Source organism: Bos indicus, chromosome 1 (assembly GCF_029378745.1).
Source record: "Bos indicus isolate NIAB-ARS_2022 breed Sahiwal x Tharparkar chromosome 1, NIAB-ARS_B.indTharparkar_mat_pri_1.0, whole genome shotgun sequence".
NCBI classification, from domain to species: domain Eukaryota; kingdom Metazoa; phylum Chordata; class Mammalia; order Artiodactyla; family Bovidae; genus Bos; species Bos indicus.
In genome coordinates, this window is record NC_091760.1 from 142,936,911 (window position 1) to 142,951,443 (window position 14,533).

Sequence of the window (14,533 nt, forward strand, 5' to 3'; positions counted from 1 at the left end):
CCAGACGATGGGTGAACATCACCAGGAGTCAGTGTTGTGGGTCTTTACACTGTCAGGGCCCCACAGGGCTCAGCACCGGGGTTCAGGCTGGTCCTGGCTCCAGGTGTCTCTGGGATCCTCACCTGACAGAGGCCGTGAGAGGAGGACTAGGTTTCCCTTGCAGGTGTGTGTGAGGGGACAGGACACAGGGAGAAGCCCCGCTGAGGCTTGGCGCCCCCACGGTTTCTCCCTGTGCAGGTTTCTCTGTCTCTAGACGCCGTCCTCTGCTCCAAGCCACCCGCACTTCCCCACCAGCATCCCCGCCACTGTCCACTCCTTCCAAAAAGATCTTTATTAGACATCTCATTCACCAATATTCTACACACGCCTTTAAACAAATAAGACGAAAGTTAGTCATCTCACCCCCAAACCGTCCCAAGCACAGCCCCTCAAAGAAACCAGAGCTGCCCACCAGATGGCTGGTGATCACCCTGCCCCTCATGACTCTCAGAATGACCCTCCTCACACCAGCTTCCCACCCCCCACTCCAAATCGGACCAGAAGGTACGTCATTCATGCCATCCTCGGAATGTTCCAGAATCCACGCAGCCATGTCCCTTCTGATCCCCACTGTGGTTGTTTTTACCGTAGCATCCATGCTTCAATAAATCTGAGAAGTAGGAAAACAACCTTATACTTATATCCTTACAACCTCCAATCTAAACCACAGAAGCTTTTCTGGAAATTCAAGCAGAAGGAAATGTGCGACGTGAAACAGGTGCACAAAGAAGCTGTCCCCCTGGAGGTGGGGCTGCAGACCCCACGCGTGACCCCCACTCTCATGGTGCGTCCAAGGCAGCCCCTCCCAGCACCCACACCCTGCCTCTAGCCCCAGGGCACCGGCACCAGGCCCCTCCCAACCTGGCCATTCCTCCCCATGCAGTTTTCTGCTAAGGGGCAGCTTGGTTTAGGGATCCACCTGTTGGAAACCTTGTCTGAAGTTAGCCGTGGCCCGAGGCTCTGCCCCCTACCCCAAGTCCTTCCTTCCCTGCTCCACTTGTTGATGTCAGACCCACAGTGAGACCTGGGACTTCCGGCATCACCCACTCGCCTCCCTGCAGGCTTCCCTGGTGAATGCATTGATCACCTGACCCTGCAAAACCCTTCCTCTCTATGCCTCTGAGCGTTCAAGAATTCTTAGAACAGAGTGATGAATTCCAGTGAGTAGTCGACATATTTTGGAACAATACGGAAGGAGTCATTGCCAAATAAGAAATGTCAGAGCAACGTTCTCACAGACCAACCACACTGACACAAGAGGAGGAGAAAAGCCTGTGAACATCACAAGTAATGTTAATAATAAGCAGGTTTAATGGCCCACTGTGCATGCTGGGGGTGGAGTAAGCCTGATGTTTGTTTTCCCTTTCCACCAGCAGCAAGGCAGCGGGTCTGGCTTCTCCTGGGCAAGCCAAAGCGCTCATCCCATGGTTTCTGGAAGGTTCCACAATGTGCATCATTAATCAGTGAGGAAGGTATTTGATATCAGAGTGATCCCTGGATCCTATGGGACCCGATTCATTTTTTGAACCTACCGTGACCACTGGTAGCTTCAAATTTTAGATGTGCACTGACCAGGAGGTAGGAAGGTTTAATGGGTGGTGTATAGGCCATTTGGAACCTGGACAGTCAGTGTCAGTCGAGTGCCCGGGGGGCGTGAAATCCACCAGTGATGATCAAATTGCACGCAGCCCAGGAAAATGCCAGCACACTTTGAGTTTGAGTCTTAGCAAAGCTGTGTCCTTAAGCGAATTTCTCTCTTGTTTCTTCACTGGTAAAGTAAGGATAAATCAAAGAAAAAAGTGCCCAGTCCACATTGTAGTACCTCTCCTCCCAGAATTTTAAAATTGGTTAGCACTCTCTGTACTTAATTGACATCTAAGGTCCAGAGCCAAGGAAGACCACCCACCCCTGGGAGACCCCCCACCGGGTCACACAGAACTCAGGGACTGAGCAGGGCTCAGTGGGATGTTCTCTTGGGTCATGGCAAGTCAGTAATTAGGATAATTATTCATGTTTTTCAGCATTTCAATGTTTCCTTTTTCTTGTTTTTTGCCTGCACTGTGCCCCCTGCAGTGGAAGCTCTGAGCCCTAACCACTGGACCTCCAGGAAATTCCCCATCAGTGTTTCCTTTTTAAACCTAGCCAATTGTTATAGACCTTTCTTTACACAAGCTTGTAAACATATTAACAATTTAATTTCTTTGTGCTTAGTTGCTTCAGTGGTGTCTGACTCTTTGCAACCCTATGGACTAGACTGCCAGGCTCCTCTGTCCACAGAATTCTCCAGGCAAGAATATTGGAGGGGGTAGCCATGCCCTCCTCCAGGGGACCTTAATCTTCCTGACCCAGAGTTCGAACCCACATCTCTCTCCTCTCCTGCATCAGAAGCCTGGTTGTTTACCGCTAGCGCCATCTGTCAGAAATCTATTGCTGTTTATAAAATGGATTAGATGGGAGGTGCTATGATTCCGCCACAGTGCATCCTCACAGGCTGCCTCCTGGCTGTGGATGCCTGATCAAATTACTAAAGGGCTCTGCGAAAGCTTCCTCTTCAGAAAAAATGAAAAACAGGATGGCGGTACCCACCCCCCACGCCACATGGGCTTTCAAGGACTTAGCAAATCTCAAGTACCTGATGGGTGTCTGCCGCATGCCAAGTGCTTGATCATCTTATTAGCTTTGATTATCTTTACAGATCCATCTGGGTGTCAGCCAGCGACTTCCGGCTGGCCTCAGCGTGAGATATCCACACCTGGGGGAAGGATAAAGGCGGAACCACCCTGCCGCCAACACAGAGCATGCTGGGAGCCAGACCCGCCAAGCTCCTCCCACCCCAGGCGTTACTGTGAGATGCTGGGCTTCACACAGACCCTCTGAGTGTCTGTCCAGAGGATGAAACGAGGGGCAGCCACACGCTTCGGGCAGACACACAAAACCTGGTGCACACATCTGCACTGTGCACACCAGTGACTTGAGTTTTCTCTACGGCTGAACTTAAGGCTCCCCCTCAGGCACTTTGGAGTGAATTCCACCCAGTTCCTGCTGAGTAAGCTGGGGCTTGCTGGGGTCTGGACTTCCACACTGGGCAGGGTGATGTGGACTTCTGTAAGCCTCCCCCTCTCACCCTGGCCTGGCACTCATGGAGGCAGGGTCCCAGAGGGACACCCTCCAAGACCCTTCTGGAAACTGCAGGTTCAGTGGGGCTACTTCTAGCTCTCTTTGGCAGGACATGCAGCAGCCACCCAGCCATTGCTACTTACTGACCTGGACAGGGAAGCCCCTCTTCTACCCATCGCCCAGAAGCTGCCCCACCCAGCTCCTGGCCTGATAACTAAGAAGGAGCCCTCTCTACTCTGAGAGCTCAGAGCTGCTGGGGTGGGGAAGTGCCTGCAGACCCTGGAGATCTCCCTCCACTGCTATGTGACCCTGGGCTCCTGACCTAATCTCTCTGTGCCTCTGCTTGTTCACTTGTAAAAACGGAGATAACGATTGTACTTCACAGGCTGCTGTAGGGGCTGAATGAAGTAAAGTGTGTGAAGCCCCACAGCGCTGCAGCTGTGTGCACTAAAGGAGGCTGAGCCGCCTTTTCAATGTTTATTTTCAGGGAGACGGGGCACTAGATGCTTTCATGAGACCCCCACCTCCTCGGCTCCCCCACCCCGTGGGACTAGAGGACATCTCAGGAAGCGGGAAATGGAGCACCACGGCCAGGGTTAAACTTAACCGCAAGGAAAAGGAGAATGAGAAAAAAATTCCAAGTTTCCTGAGAAGATGAAGTTTTTGCTTAATTGGTGGAAACTGGGGGTCAGCTCTGCTCAAGATCCCATGCTGTCTGGAGGCGACGTGGTCAGGTGACCAGGCCTGTTAGTAAATCCCATTTAGAAAGTGAGTGACTTGGAGACAGGCTGAAGCTAGGATTGCAGGAAGCTGCAGGCACTCAGGTCAGCCAGCAGAGGGGGCCATTGGTCACTGTGGTTTGGACCAGGTTGGAAGGATGGGGAACTGGGCTTCCCTGTGTCCTGCTCCATTGCGGTCAGAGCGGTCTGGCCTGATGTCAGTGGTCTTTGAACACACTTATGAGACTACTACAGCCACAGCCCCCGCCCTGTGTGGCTAGGGTGAGGCATGGGATTGAAGTGTGTGCCCTAACTCAGTAATGATATGAAATTATTTAAGAAGTGGCCTGTCCAGGTCCCCACAAGTCTGCGGTTATCTTGGCTTGGAGGACAAGTGAGCCACTGGCTCTGCTTGTGTATTTCATTTTGACTGGAGAGTTTCGGTTTTAAAGACGATCCGAGTCTGCCTGGTCAGGCCCCTCTCTGTGGGTCTTGTCCTTCCTGGTGTCACAGACCCTCACAACACACTTGGCTTCCATTATCAGATGTTGACCCTGCACAGAAGGACATGCCCAGCTTCTCTCTGCCTGACTGGGTATCACTGAGGTTGTGAGCTGCCCTGGAGACCCCAATTTCATCACCAGACTCTGAGACTCTTGGAAACTCCTTGGGTGATTCTGATCCACACCTGTTGTTTGAGCCACTTGAGAAGTGTTGGCTTTGGGGAGGGGCTAGTGTTTACGCCAACTGGGACCCCAGATGCCCAACTTGTGTGATGACCCCTCTGACCTTTGCAGGAACAACAGAGATGTGTTAAGGCTCCATCTCCCCATCCTCCCACCTGTGGCCAGGTCTTCTGGTAGGGACGAAGGTTGCTCCAGCATCTAACTCTGGCCTGGAGTCTCCTCCAAGTTTCCCAGGAAACACATTCTCCAGACAGGACCTGCTGGAAGCGAGCTCCACCCGTGGCAAAGGTCATGAGGAAGGAGGCTTGGCATACGCAAAGGCGGGATTGAGCCTCAGGAGTCCCCCTGGAAATTCTCGAGCATCTACCCCCCAAAACCAGAGTCTGCCTACTTTCTGCTTTGTGCTTTCACCTACACCTCTGACTTTACGGGGGGCTGTCCCCCACTACCTCTCTCTGAAAAAAGAGTTAGCTTACAGCTCCAGTTAATAATTCCTGGGTGTGACAGTGTTTCAACCTACAAACTCCTTTGGAAGTCCTCTAGCCTGCCTGAATAGGTTTTTCCGGCCACATGAGATTGTTCAGAGCCTCCCAACTGTGAGAGGCAGGAGATGTTCTAAACTGTCTAAACACAGATTCCTTTGAGTAGTTAAAAGATTGATTAGAAATTGTTTTGGTGAAGGGTTTTTCACTTATTGGGCCAATGTTTGCTGCTAAGTCTCCATATCCCTTACCTACTGTGTCCTTGGCAGTGTACTGATTGATATAATGGGTGTATAGAAATGTAAGTAGTAGCTTTAATGTTTGTAACCTTGGACCCTTGAGTTAATTCTTTTCTTGATTGAGCCCACCTCACCTTTGCCCTATAGGAATGCAACTTTATCCAATGCTTTTTGGAGGCTGGCGCCTGACTTTGGAATAATCACCTTTAGAGAAAAATAAGTTTCTTAAAATGTTAACAGGCCTCCTGGCCAGAAGATGATGTAAATCACCTAAACTTTTGCATATGATAAGTTTGAAAGCCTGGCCTGGCTTTGATTAGGATCAGGAACTGCTGTCCTTGCATGACTCCACCCCCTCCCCCATTATCCTCTATGCACAACTTAAGGTATAAAACTACTTTGGAAAATAAAGTACGTCCCTTTCTTGTTCACCGAAACTTGGTCTCCCCATGTCGTTCTTTCTTTCACCTTCTGGCTGAATTTTTCCTCTGAGGCGGGGAAGCTCGTCAAGCCTACTAATTTTGCCTGGGCTTCTAAGATCTGACCAGGGAGGCCTTAGCGTCTCCTCTCCTTCGGGAGAACGGGAGGACACCTGTGGCCTTCATAGGTGACGTAAATTCCCTGCTTTGGAATCTTATTCAGCCTCTTTTCTTCACTAAATTTTCCTACTGAGCTATCCTTATTTCAGCCTCTCTTCTCCACTCAATTTCCTCACTGAGCTATCCTTATTTCAGCTGCTTTTCTCCACTGAATTTCCTCACTGAGCTATCCTCATTCTATTACTCATTATATCTTTGATGAATATTTAAATAAATAGGTCGCCTACGCCGTCTGTCCTTCGAATACCCTGGATCAGCTGGGGCTGGACCCCGGCAAGGACCCTGAACAACCAGTGAGCAAGTAGAAGCTGCCGTCTGGGGGCTGAGGTGGTGGCAAGGACCCCTCCCCTTGATGGTGTTGGAGGCCTTGACACAGAAGCAGTGGCTCTGAGCTGACCACAGGAGTGCCAGGTGGGCAGTGGCAGCAGTGGCATAGGGAGACGGTGACTCCAGTGGGCTCCATCCAGGAGGGCGCGTGCAGGGGCCTGGCTGCCTCCAAGGTGGGGGAAGGGAATCGTCCCCTGTGGTCCCAGCCTTGTCTCCCTCCTTACCCTGCAAGGCTGTACGCTGAGTGCCCTGTCCTCTTGGGGGTGGGGGATGAGTAGGGACCTATGGGGGAGATGCTGTTGGGAATCTGTGGACAAATTGAGCGGGGGGAGTGGTTGGTGCCAGGAAGAGATGCTGACTCAGGGCCATCGGGGATGATGGATGGGACAGAGTCCTTTTCTTGGGGTGGAGGGTGTGAGAGGGCTGGAGACCAGGTTGGGGGCTCCCACGTGGGGAATCACGTGCCGCGTCAGGGCAGCTCTTGGTCCTCCAACCAGACCTCACTTGACACATCTCAGTGTAACAGGCAGGCCGCTCCTGGGTGGGCTCTGGCTGGTGCCCCCTCAAAGGGCTTTGGGATGAGTTGCTTATCCTACAACAAGGGTATTAACCTCTCCCTTCTAGGACACACACAGGCTCTCACTCTACAGACCTGGCCCCAAGTGCAAGGCTAAAAAGGAAGCCTTTTGTTTTGAAAAGGAGCCAGTGTCTCTTTTCCAGCAGGAAGGGTGGCTCAGGCCCAGAAGCCCTGCCTTCGGGGGCCGCATTACTTCCTGGCCTCCGAGCAGCAGAAACAGCCCTCAGTAGCATCAGAGGAGTCGGCCATGTGGCCTGGAGAGCAGGAGCTTAGGTCTGACGGTGTGGACACGTTCCTGGTGTCCCGGGAGAGCCGAGTGTCTCCAAGAGTGGGGGAGATGACTCTCCATCTGGGGATGGCTAAGACTTCAAGAGCTCTCATGGTGACACTTTGTTTATGGATTAAAACCGCATCCATTTTCAGAGGAAAAATAGCAAAAGTAGGCCAAGGTGTCACAGATGCTACACTTGACTTGCAAAGAAATACCCAAAAAAGTGCCAATTGGTAAAATGGATTTATTGGCTCTCTCTTTACCATGAAAGTCATGAATAACCTTTTGGGGGGAACTTACATTTGAAATGGTGTTTCTCAACACCATTCTAAGTGATGCTTAGAAGGTGAGAAACCTTCTAAGTGTCCAAGTGGCACTCTCTGTCCGGCCACACTAGGTCTCAGGTTTGCAGCATCCTCACCTCTAGGGAGCTACTTTGGGGTCCTTCCCTGCTCCCCAGGCCTAGGGCAGACCCTCTGCTGGGTGATGCTAAGACACTGCCCTCTGCCCCCATTGGTGGAAGGCTGAGAAGGAAGAGAGTGACTTGGCAGAAATAAAGCACAGCGGCGTCAAGTCTTAGGAATGAAGACCTGTCCTCATGCTGAGCACGGGAGCTTTATTCTTTAAGACATCAGGCCCCAGGCATTTGGTTCAGGCCTGGCCAGGAGCAGTTTGAGAGAAGCAGAGGGATGAGCACTGGGTGGGCGGGCAGGGTACCCAAGTACGGAGATCCCCTCCCTGGGTGTCGGGCGGCCACGTGGCTTCAGAAGGTGCATTCTGGAAATGAAGCACAGACAAGAGTTACCCTCAGCTACGTGGTCCCTGGCCACCGCTGCCTGGCTTCTCCAGGTTGGTGGTGTGTGTTGTCTCCCTGCCAAGTCCCTGGGGAAGGGTCGAGTCCCCACTCCCTGGGAGAACAGCTGCATATCCCAGGGGTACCCAAGGGGTCAGGACAAATGGAGCCTGAGATGGGCCAGGCCAGACAGGGCCGCTGCTAGAGTTCAAAGAAGTATCCTCTCGGGCTGAAGAGCAGGTGGAGGCGGGGCTGATTAGCACAGGGGTGACTCCCCACTGGGCCCAGAGGCTGATCTGGACCTCTGCTGGGGTTTGCGGGAAGGGGAGGAGCTCTGGGCTATGGGTAGCCCCCCACCCCCGTAACTGATTAGGGAGGCAGACCGGCTGGCTGGAATGCAGGCGCCTTTGTCATTCCCCAGGAACAAAGGGCGAGGGTGCCCCTATCCCCCCCACCCCCCACCCCCGCCACTGTGCCAATTCCAGGAAAGGGCCTCACATAGTAGTACGTGCCTCTTAGAAGGTGAGCTGGCACCTGGGCTCCAGATGGCTCACGGCAACCTCCATGGGGGTGGAGATGGGGGACAGGCGGGGAGGGGGGCGGAATACAGCCAGGAAAGCACAGCACCCAGTGCGCTGCTGTCTGCTCCTGGGCAGGGTCCCCCAGGGCCACCCTGCACCCCACTGCCCCAGCGAGGGAGGGGGCAGCCCCTCGTGGTACGGGCAGGAGATGGGTGGTGGGGTGGGGAGACGTGCCAGGACTCCACGTCCAGACAGAGAGCACGTCACAGATCACAAATGACCAAGACTCTGAGTGGGGTGCTTGCTGAAAATGGCCTTGAAAGTCAGCCCGGTTTTCCAAACCCATGTAATATCCACTTTTCTCCAGGGTAGCTTTTAAGCTATTTCCCTCTACATAAGGCCTTGACTCTGAACACCTTTCTCAAAGGATGAAAAACTAAGTGCATGAGTGATCAGTCGTGTCCGACTCGTGATCCCCTGGGCTGCAGCCTGCCAGGCTCCTCTGTCCATGGGACTCTCCAGGCAAGCAAACTGGAGTGGGTTGCCCTGCCCTCCTCCAGGGGATCTTCCCAACCCGGGGACTGAACCCACGTCTCTTGTGTCTCTTGCATGAATAGGTGGGTTCTTTACCACTGGTGCCACCTGGGAAGCCCCGCCTTGCCCAGCAGACAGATGTGGCATAGGGGGCCCACCCAGGGCCCAAGTGTGTGTGGCTTCCCGGGGCCTGAAAGACCTTGTGCGTTCGATCTGGCTCACCTGCTTCCTGCAGGGGCTTGAAGCACCAGGGCACCCCGTGGATGCTGGAGTCGAAGCAGCAGCCGCGGTTGTTGCACTGCTCGGGGGTGACCTCGGGGTAGCCACAGTCCACCCTGTCCTTGGCCGGCACTGCACACTGGTTCGCCGCTGGTCCACACAAAGCCAGGTCAGACAGACCTCTCTGGCTTGGGGTTGGTCCACCGGCCGCATTTACAAGTCCGCACCCTCCCCGCAGCTCCCAGTTCATAGGATACAACCCCACCCCTCCCCCAACATGCTGCTCCAGGGCCCTCTTTCCCCATAAGTATTTAAGGAGAAATGTTTTGTGAAAGATCTGGCCGGCTGCCCGGGGTCTCTCACTTGGGTGCTCCTAGCACCTGTAGAGCCTGGGTTCCTGCCAGTTGGCAGGTACGCACAGGAATCCAGGGTCCCCTGAACCCGGAAACAAAGTTCCCCTTCAGTGTTTAATCAACAGAACTTCCCCCTTAAAAATGAATAGGATAATAAAAGATAGGCATTCAAGTAAGAAAACTGCAATGTGAGCTCCTTTCTGCCTCTCCCTCCTTCCCTTGACACACCGTGCCTGTGTATCTGTGGGTCTCTATGATTCACTTTTCAGATAAGTCTTTATGTCAGAAGCTCAGCAAAAGTCCACTGTGCCTCATTCCTTAACCGGATTTTTCCTTAGGCAAATAGAATTCACAGGGAACCTAGAATCCTCTTCTATGGCTGCCAATTCATAATTCCTTATTCCACTGGTTCCCAAACATTGCTCACGGTGGGGTCAGGACCAGCGACACCTGCTCCCACCCAGAGACCTTCTGATGTAGTTGGCACATCCTACTGGGCTTTGAGGTTTAAAAGCTTCCAGGTGATTCTGATGGCTCCCAAGTTTGAGACCACTCAGAACCTGATAAAAGCCACACTTGAATTTCTGCAAAATCCAGTTAATGGAACAGTCATGCCCCACCTGGAATCACAATTCAACGGCTAAATGAAAACTGTAGGTATTGAAAATGTTCTGGAAGCGGCTGTTTTCATTTGTCTTTTCTTTGTGTTTTGCAAATGTGCCAGAATAATGTAGAAAGACCTATACTGTTGATTCAGAAGTCTCCAGCAAGGAAGGCAGTGGGAGGGTAGGCTTTGTGTGGCTACCAGAGTTCCCATCCTGCTTTCCACACTGACCAGTAGAGTCAGTTATTAACTCTCTGAAGCTCAGTTTCCTTGTCTGCAAAATATGGACAGCAAGACCCAGTTTGTAGGGCTGCTGAGAGAAAATGTATGTGTCTGGTAAGTTTGTCGTTGTTGCTCAGTCCCGAAGTTGTGTCTGACTCTTTGCGACCCCATGGACTGTAGCCCACCAGGCTCCTCTGCTCTCCACTATCTCCTGGAGTTTGCACAAACTCATGTCCATTGAGTTATCTAGTCCATTGAGTTGGTGATGCTCTCTAACCATTTCATCCTCTGCCACCCCCCTTTCCTTTGCCTTCAGTCATTCCCAGCATCAGGATCTTTTCCAATGAGTCAGGTGGCTAAAGTAGTTGATCAGTAACAGAGACGAGCAAACCCAACTCCATACTGCAGCTGATCCTTCAGCTCTAACCTTCATGCTCTTAATGTAAAGTACATTGCATCAGGTGGCTAAAGTAGCAATCATTAAATTATTAAGGAGCTTGGCCACTTTCCTCTAGCCCACAGAAAGCCCCCAGCCTGGCTCTTCCATGTCCTGTCCCCTAGTCCTGTGTTCCCACTCTCCACTCAGCCCCTCCTCCTCCCTGCCGCCCAGTGGGAGGGGGTCAGAGCGGTACTCACACAGGCCCACATACTGCCCGGTTGAACTGGAGGACCCCAAGGCCAGGACCACCACCAGCAGCAGCCAGAATGTTCTGGCCTCCATGGTCACAGGCTGGCTCTGGGGACCCGACTGCTCAGAAAACATGTTGAGTTGGCCAAGAAGACTTATTTATACCCCTGTGTTTACACAGGCACTCCAGGTTCTGTTTGTTTGGGAGCCCTTCCCTCCAGCCCCGCCCACTCAAAGTCCCCAGAGGCTCGACCATCCCAAAGGGTAGAGGTGCTTCCCACCCCACTGTTTTGCAGTAGCAAGTGAGGGGCAATGGCAGCTGCAGCTGCCTGTGAACACCTCTCTATCTGGGAGAACACCTGGGAGCCAGAGCAGGGTCAATGCCCATTGTAGCCTGGCCAGGAAGAAAGAACAAAGGCTCAGTGTGAGGCTCAAGGAAGCACCATCAGGCCTGGGCACCACCCAACAACCCACCCAGGAGCAGGTCAGGAGGGTCCCTGCTCAGTGACATGAGTTTCCAGGCCACTTAATCCCAGGCCAACCTCGAGTACTTGAAAAGACAGGCGACAACCACAAGTCAGGGAAAACAGGTGTGCTGATTTCATTTCTGTGTCACAGCTCTTGAAAGGTAGAGGTGCTTTTTCTTTATTTTTTGCTGTTTCTCCAGCAAAAAGTTATTTTTATCAACTACATTTTAACAAATGTATTGAGTATGTTTTAATAAGGATACAATACCTGCAGTTGGTTGTTAAAGTCAGACAGTACAGAAGACTCTGCCCCTTCTGAGTGCCACTGTCCACGTTTCACAGTTCTTAGGCATTTTCCCAGAATGTCCTCTGCGCACTTAAGCACATTTGTTCACACGAAAGGGAACTCACTCTACCTTGCCCAGCTTCCTTTGCATTTTCTTTTAATGCGAAAGCTAAAGCTTGGAAATTATTTTGTAACAACACATCTAGGGGCTTCCCTGGTGGTCCAGTGGTTAAGAATCTGTTCTGCCAACGGAGGGGACACGGGTTCAGTCCCTGCTTCAGGAAGATCCCACATGAAGCAACAAAGGGCATCTGCCATAGCTACTGAAGCCCTCGCGCTCTAGAATCCTCGAGCCACAGCTATGGAGCCCGTATGCTGCAACGACTGAGCCCTTGAGCCGAGAGCTTGTGTTCTGCAATGAGAAAACCTACCACGATGAGGTGCACACACCATAGCTAGACTGTAACCCCTGCTCTCCACAACTAGAGAAAGCCCTTGTGCATCAAGGAAGACCCAGCACAGCCAAAAAAACAAAATGAATTAATTAAAAAGCATGTCTAAATGAAATGGGAATAATTATACCCACTTTGCAGAGGAACAAACTAAGGCTCAAAATGTTATCAAATTCATACTGCTGTGGTACAACAGGCTGATAAATCGAGAGATGGGTGTTGGAGCAACAGTAGCGATTTCATTTGGAAAGCCAGGAATCCAGGAAGATGGTGGACTCGTCGTGTCCCAAAGAACCGTCTTAGCTGAATTAGAATTCAGGTTTCTTTCCACTAAAAGGGGAGGGGCGTGGCTGGCTGCTGCAAACTTCTTGGTAATTGACCCCAGGCTAGATCTGGGGCTAGACTTCTCAGGCTAGACCCCGGACCTTTGTTCTTGCAGCAGTCCACACAGGTCTAGGCACCATGTTCTTGTAAACTTCCAACAGAACAAACATTCTCTGCTCTGCAACTTTTTATCTCTATGTGAATGAAACGTGTTTTACCTTTAAAAGTTAAGGCTGGGAGGCAGAGCCTTGAGAAGGGGCTATTGTATATTTCAGGCTATAGGTGACCTACTTGTACCAAGATGAAAGGGCATCATGATTAAGTTCCAGCCACAGAGCACAAGAGGGCTTCCCAGGTGGCACCAGCAGTAAAGAACCCACCTGCCAATGCAGGAGACATAAGAGATGCGGGTTCAATCCCTGGGTCAGGAAGATCCCCTGGAGGAGGGCATGGCAGCCCACTCCAGTATTCTTGCCTGGAGAATTCCATGGGCAGAGGAACCTGGAGGGCTACAGTCCAGTGGGTTGCAAAGAGTCAGACGCGACTGAGCACGCATGCCATTCATTCATCCATCTGTCCATCCATCCATTTCTCCATCCATCTGTCCACAGAGAATGAAGGTTAGAGCTGAAGGATCAGCTGCAGTATGGAGTTGGGTTTGCTCGTCTCTGTTACTGGACATCTGCCAAAGGTCACCAAGGAGGCCTGGCAGAGCTGTGATGTGACCTGCCTTTGTGGGACCCTGCGGTCTCCTCCTCCATCAAGGATGCCAGCCCCACCTGCACCTGACTGGCGGGGAGAGTGGGGTAGCGTGGGGTCTAGTTGTGGTGTGTTCTCCAGGCTTCCTTCCTAATGGGGTATTCTTCTCTCTCTGTTGAACTCTGATCCAGGAACTGTGGGGTGGGAGTTGTCCACCATCCCAGGGCAGACACACCTGCTGGCTGCACTTAACCCCCAGGTGGAGGTATGTTTTAGGAGGGGTCCCCAAACCACCCAGGGGTTCATCTCTAGCACTGCCCTTCCCCAAGGGACTGATGGGGCTAGACTGCGCGTGCTCTGGAACCGGGCACTGTGTCCCACCTCATGACTCCCCAGGCCCTGCTCTGCTACCCAGGGAGCCCTGGGTGAACCCATGTGCAGAGACACCCATGTCTGAATTGCCCCTCCCCACAAGGCTTACAGACAGAGCAGTTTCTGCATTGTTTTCAGGGCATTTGCTCTGTTCCCAGAGAGGGGAGTAAGCCAAGCTAACAGATGGCTTGATTTTTATGTAATTAACAAAAACATCATATCAAATTCCTCACAGCATTTGCTGGCCTGACCCCTGCCTTCCCACTCCTCACAATATCCCCAGGCCAGGCCAGGCAGGGGAACTGGGTCAGGTTCCAGGAAGTCACAGATGCCCAGAAACAGGCTTAGAAGTGACAGTTATCTGAAGGCTGTCCTGGCAGGGAGATCACCCGGCTGCCCCTGGAATTGCCTGGAGAGCAGGACCTGCATGGACCCCCGGCCCGCCCACCCAGGCAAGTAACTGGGAAGCCACTGAGTTCTCCTGCAGCCAGCACCAGCTGCTGCCTGGTAACTTGCTCGGCATCCCTCAGTGAATGTAGATTGAGCCCCACTGCAGGAGTCTGGGGCTTGGGGCCGAGGCAGGAATAACATGGAACATGTCCCCAACCTGGAAAATCCCCCACAGGGAGACAGGGCTGTAATTACAGTGATGAAGCCGAGAGACATGGTCCCAGTCTGGGGCCGAGTAACCTTGGGCTTGTCCCTTCCTATCTCTGGGGCCCCGGCTTCCTCGCCTGTCACGTGGAGCCTGGCCCGCAGGCATCCATGAGCTGGTGACCCCGAGCTGGATGCCAGGGTCACACTCTGATCACCTGCCAGGCATGGGGCAGCAGCTACGGTGCAGAGGGTCCAGTGCCCCAGAGCCTGGTCCCATAGAAGCCTTGGCTGTGCAAGGGGTTGGGGATGGGCGGGCAGGACACAGGCTTCTTGGAGAAAATGGGGCGGGGCTGGCCTTGGAGCCCCGGGAACTGAGGCTGTGGGGAGAAGTCCAGTGTGTGTGTTC

General features: G+C 52.6%; 1 protein-coding gene across 1 annotated transcript; it reads right to left on the bottom strand.

Moving 5' to 3' along the window:
- Positions 1-7,632: 7,632 nt before the first annotated feature.
- Positions 7,633-11,099, bottom strand: TFF3 (trefoil factor 3). The gene is made up of 3 exons (XM_019963006.2): positions 10,939-11,099; positions 9,127-9,273; positions 7,633-7,833 (listed from the first exon to the last, which is right to left on the bottom strand). The coding sequence occupies exons 1-3, from the start codon at positions 11,063-11,065 to the stop codon at positions 7,820-7,822; spliced, it is 288 nt and encodes a 95-aa protein (XP_019818565.2). The 5' UTR covers positions 11,066-11,099; the 3' UTR covers positions 7,633-7,819.
- Between the last annotated feature and the right edge of the window lie 3,434 nt (positions 11,100-14,533).

Coding starts and splice junctions, on each gene's coding strand:
- TFF3 (XM_019963006.2), bottom strand. CDS start 11,065: ATGTTTTCTGAGCAGTCGGGTCCCCAGAGCCAGCCTGTGACCATGGAG. Junction 9,274..10,938: donor CGGGCAGTATGTGGGCCTGT/GTGAGTACCGCT, acceptor TGTGTGGACCAG/CGGCGAACCAGTGTGCAGTG.